This window comes from Equus quagga, unplaced genomic scaffold (assembly GCF_021613505.1).
Source record: "Equus quagga isolate Etosha38 unplaced genomic scaffold, UCLA_HA_Equagga_1.0 162094_RagTag, whole genome shotgun sequence".
Lineage (NCBI taxonomy): Eukaryota > Metazoa > Chordata > Mammalia > Perissodactyla > Equidae > Equus > Equus quagga.
The window spans coordinates 13,878-18,652 of NW_025797166.1; the positions used below are offsets into that span (position 1 = coordinate 13,878).

The 4,775-nt window shown below is 47.6% G+C and overlaps 1 protein-coding gene across 2 annotated transcripts; it reads right to left on the minus strand.

Moving 5' to 3' along the window:
• Positions 1-2,247: 2,247 nt before the first annotated feature.
• On the minus strand, positions 2,248-4,501 carry LOC124233220 (leukocyte immunoglobulin-like receptor subfamily A member 5). 2 transcript variants are annotated; one of them, XM_046650386.1, is made up of 7 exons: positions 4,404-4,501; positions 4,266-4,301; positions 3,799-4,083; positions 3,246-3,545; positions 2,917-2,961; positions 2,649-2,699; positions 2,248-2,503 (listed from the first exon to the last, which is right to left on the minus strand). In XM_046650386.1, the coding sequence occupies exons 1-7, from the start codon at positions 4,435-4,437 to the stop codon at positions 2,358-2,360; spliced, it is 897 nt and encodes a 298-aa protein (XP_046506342.1). In that variant the 5' UTR covers positions 4,438-4,501; the 3' UTR covers positions 2,248-2,357. The 2 variants fall into 2 exon arrangements, with proteins under 2 accessions (XP_046506342.1, XP_046506343.1); XM_046650387.1 differs by lacking the exon at positions 4,266-4,301 and having other exon boundaries at positions 4,404-4,475.
• Between the last annotated feature and the right edge of the window lie 274 nt (positions 4,502-4,775).

Genomic DNA, 4,775 nt, shown 5'->3' on the forward strand with positions numbered 1-4,775 from the left:
GGAATGCGAGCTCTGGTTGCTGTCCCCCCTGCTGGAGACACTAGTGCCATTGCTGGGATGAGGATGGGGCCAGGTTGCCGGTTCCATTCTGTGTTATTAAGTCTCAGGACATCTGTCTCACTCGCCACCACTGGGGGGTGATAGGGGCCAAGACACAAGTGCCATGTTAGCCCTTTCAGCTTGTGTCACTGGCATGCACTCTGGTGTGAGGATATGCATTTTGGTTCTCTGCCATCAGGGGTGTGGGAGGGGGCTGCTTCCTAGCCCCAATACACCCAGGAGGTCCAGTCCACCCACCTGCAGCTGTGTAGATGCATGGGCCACTCAGGCATTCTTATGTGCTGTGCAGGGAGTCCTTTGTTGGTCACTGGATGTCTAACTTGTTATAACATACAGGAGAGAGACAAGGGAATGACAAACTGCCATGATGCTGATGTCACTCCTGGTCTCACCTTTTAATTTTTGCTGAGGAAGATAAACCCTGAGTGAACATCTGTGCCATTCTTCCTGTATTTTGTATATGGGATGCTGCCACAGCATAGCTTGATGAGTGGTGAATAGGTCCCTACCCAGGATGCAAACATGCAAACCTTGGGCAGCAAAGCAGAGAACACAAGCTTAACCACTACACCACTGGGCTGGCCCCTGGACTCAACTTTTTGAAGGACAATTCATAAGACAGAATTGTTGAGTTTTAACACTTGCTGTCTGTTTTGTACAGCCCCAGAGTTAAGAATGATTTTTAGATTTTTAAATGATTGAAAGAACCAAAAGAAAATTAATGTTTTGTGACCTGTGAATACGACTCAAAATCCACGATTTAGTGTTTGTAAACAAAATTTTATGGGAACACAGCCATGTCCTTGTGGTTATATGTCACCTACAGTTGCTTTTTTGCCACAAGAGCAGAATTGAGTGGTTGCAAAGAAGATCAGATGATGACAAAGCCCAAAATATTTACTAGTTGGCCTTACAGAAAAGTTGTCATTTAGCACATGAAAGTGACAACTAGCAGGGTCTGAGAAGGAGTTCAGAGAAAACATCCAAGAAAAAGTTATGTATTTGCTGACACTTATAAAAAATGTAGGAATTAGCCAGGAGGGTGAGGGAATGGCAGCCAGTAGCAGAGAGCTCATAGAGAGTCTAATCATGGGGCAGAGATGAGAACAAAGAACAAGTGATGTAACTTAGAATCTACCTGTCTCTACAGAACACAGTGTCCTTCTGGTTAAGTCTGAGGATATTTATTAGTTACTTCAGTAGATTGGACCTAAGAAGTTCCAGAATGATTTCATCAATGCAACTGTAACGGGAGTCAGAGTTAACCATTCTCTGAGTCTGTTGTTTCACTCCTATGCTTCTAAAGATGTTCCTTTTCAGAAAAAACAAAAATAAACCCCAAACAGGAACAATGGCTAACATCACAAATAGCCATGTGACTTCAATCCTGAAACAAACCAACTAAAATAAATGTTCATACTTTTCCATTTGCTTTCTAGAATCTTTAAAGAAAAAAAGGGATACTATTGGAAAAAAAAATCAGCATTTCCATCTCTGGACTCATTTTTCTCCCTCCAAGTACAAGCACTCTTAGGAATTTATACTTTACCCAAACTGAAGCAAGGTTTGTTAAGCATGTCTCTCTATTCAAATCATGTCTTGTCCTAAATTCTAAAGAGTGTTAAGTGTCTCATCCTCACATCTCCCCCAGGAGGTAGTGCAGAAGTGCGAGTCCAGCCAGATCAATGGTCAGATGTACTGAGATCCTGGAGGTCGGCTGAGTAGTCTCCCTCAAGTTGTGCTCGTCTAATCACCAGAACCTGTGAGTGGGACCTGCCGTGGCAAAGGGACATGTGCTGATGCAAGGGCGTTAAGAATCTGGAGACTGGGATATTATCCTGGATTATCTTCTTGGGCCCTATGTCATCACAAGGGTCGTTATTAGAGGGAAGCAGGAGGGTGGTAGCAAGAGGGAGAAGAAGGAAGGAAGGAAGCAGAGGTCAGAGAGGAGAAAGGATGCGGCACTGGTGGATTTGGAGATGGAGGAGGGATACAGAAGGCAAGGAATGCACACAGAGTCCAGAAACCAGAAGGGCAGGAACACAGATCAGAACCTAAAAGAGGAATGCAGGCCTGCAGACACATTTTAGACTTCTGCTCTCCAGAACCAAAACAGAATAAATATGTACTGTTTTAATCCACTGTGTCTGTGGTTAGGGTATTACAGATTCAATAGGAAAAGAATTTTGATAGTCTCAGTAGATTACATAGCCAGGGCCCTATCTCCTCTAGCTGCTCCCCCAGGGTCCACACAATCCTCAGATGCCAAAAGAGGGACATCAGTGCTGTCATTACACTCAGGTAGGGGCTTGTCTGTGTCCATTGAAGGGCATCTTCCGGCTGTACCAGGCCTCAGCCAAGAGCACCACCAGGACGAAGAGAATCAGGCCAGCCATACTCAGCCGGACTTGATTCTCTGCAGAAAGATGCCAAGCAGTATGCTCTGAGAGAGAAAGGAGAGAAGGGTACAGAAGAGGCATCAAGGCCCATTCTGCTAACGTACCCCAAACCCGAGCCCATTTCTCCAGTCTACTGGATCTGGCATGTAGCCCCCCCAAGCAGCACCCACAGGATAAGCACTTACTTACCTTTCATTCCTCCTGTCATAGTGGGCAGTGTGGTGATCTCATCAGGGAATTCTGGGGTCAAGGAAGACAGGAGTGAGGAACAAGCTGCCTCCAGTTGCCCTGTTGGAGCCCTGTCTACTCTTTCCTTGCTATTTCCCTATTTCAGCAAACAAGGACTGACTCCCTGACATACCCTGGGCACGTGAAGCTTCTCTCTACCTCATGCCTTTTGCACCTGCTCTTCCTTCTGCCTGCCCTGCTCCTTCTACAAATATCAGCAGTTACTCACCAGGCGAAGGTCCGGGGTTCGTGGGACCGGGATCGTCAGAAGCTTCTGAAAATGGGGTTGAAATGGGAGAGATTTCCTTTCTCTCTGTTCAGACTCTTCCACCCAGATTCCCAATGATATACACTGTCTTTCCCTGGCCCCTGGGCATGTGGTAGGAGGGCTGCTTTGGGAGTGAGGCGGAGTGAGTTCCTAAGAGCTTCTTGTCTAAGACGATGGTGGTGACATGGCCTTCCCACCATGCTGTCCTCCTTTTCTCAGTCCCTGCTCTACCTGGACACTATCCATCTCCAGGATGGGACATGAGGATTGATGGGCTGGGGCTTCCTCACCTGTGACCCAAAGCTGTAATCGGTCGCTGGGGTGAGACCACACATAGGGGTGACGACTGAAGACACCATAGCATCTGTAGGTCCCAGTTTGTGTGGAGGAGACTTGATTCAAAAGGAACACAGCCTGGTGTCCACCACCCTCAGGGGTGGATATTTGGTTCTGGATGATGTGAACTCCATCTTTCTTCATAAGAATAAATGCATCAAACTTGAGTGTTGAGAAACACCGCAACTTCACATTCTCCCCTGAAAGTGCCATGATACCAGTCATGCTTGAGAGGGAGGGTTTGTCATAAGCTCCTGAGAAAGAAGGAAGTTTATTGATAAAGGACTGGGTAACATACATGCATTGTCCCTTTTTGTTCCCCAGGAGCAGACATGGCTCTGGTTTCTATCCCCTCCTTGTCCTGCTGTGAGGAATCTGTGTCTGCATCCTCTCTACCCCTTTCCAAAGATAGATGTTTTTGTCCTCTGTGCTTCATATCTGCAACATCTGGTTCTTCCCTCTGCAAAGGGGTCAGTCCTGGCTCTGCTGCCCCTGTGTCCCACTCACTAGTCATCACCAGCTGCAGGGGGTCACTGAACTGGGACCAGCTGCCTCCACTCTGATAGGAACAGTGGTACAATCCTGCCCAGTATGGCGTCATCCCTGTGATACTCCAAGTGTTTGTCTTCTTAGACAGCAGTTGTTTCTCACTATCCAAGGGCTCAGGGCCTCTCACTCTAGACAGCACGTATGCTTCAGCTTCTGCAGGCCCTCGGCACAGGATCATTACAGGAGTCCCACGTGGAACCATAGTTCCTGGTACAGCTGTGAGAAGAGGTGGTGGGAGAGTTCCTAGAAGAAAAGAAACAGGTATGGACCTACAGGTGTGTCTGTTTCTTATGCCCTCCATCCACTTCTTCCCCTCTTACAGCCACTGGCCCAAATGTGGAGTCCCATCTTCCCAGCTGTCAAGAGAGCTGATATCTGGCCGAAACCAGGAGTAGGATCTTACGAGTATTAGGAGGAATACTCACCGTTCTGCGCCTGAGTGCTCTGGCCTAGACACAACCCTGGAAGGATACAATGGGTGAGACAGCCCAGCCTCCTAGAACCCATGGACCTGTCCCCTGTAGCCTTGTATTTATAGCTGGGCCCATCTCTCCCAGACTCACCAAGACAGAGCATGGAGGGAAGAACCATGGACATGGTCCTGATTCTATGCCAGCCTGCTGGCCCCAGAGGTGCTGCTCATATGAGGAACAGATTTCTCTGTATTGACAAAGACCTCCAGGAAGTGTGGGTGTGGCCCCACTTTCACCTGGAGAGCTAAGGCAATCCACATCCTCTCTCCTCCTACTTCCTCCTGGGTGGGGCTTGCAGGAATACGTGACACATGAGTAGGATCATCATCTGAACTTCAAACTACAATTAGTCCAACTCGATCCCTGTTTTCTGTGCCCAGTGCCACATAAGCATTTTAATCTTTCAATATGATGCAAGGGGTAAGAGAGGCACAGGATATAGAAGAGGAAAGAAACCATTTC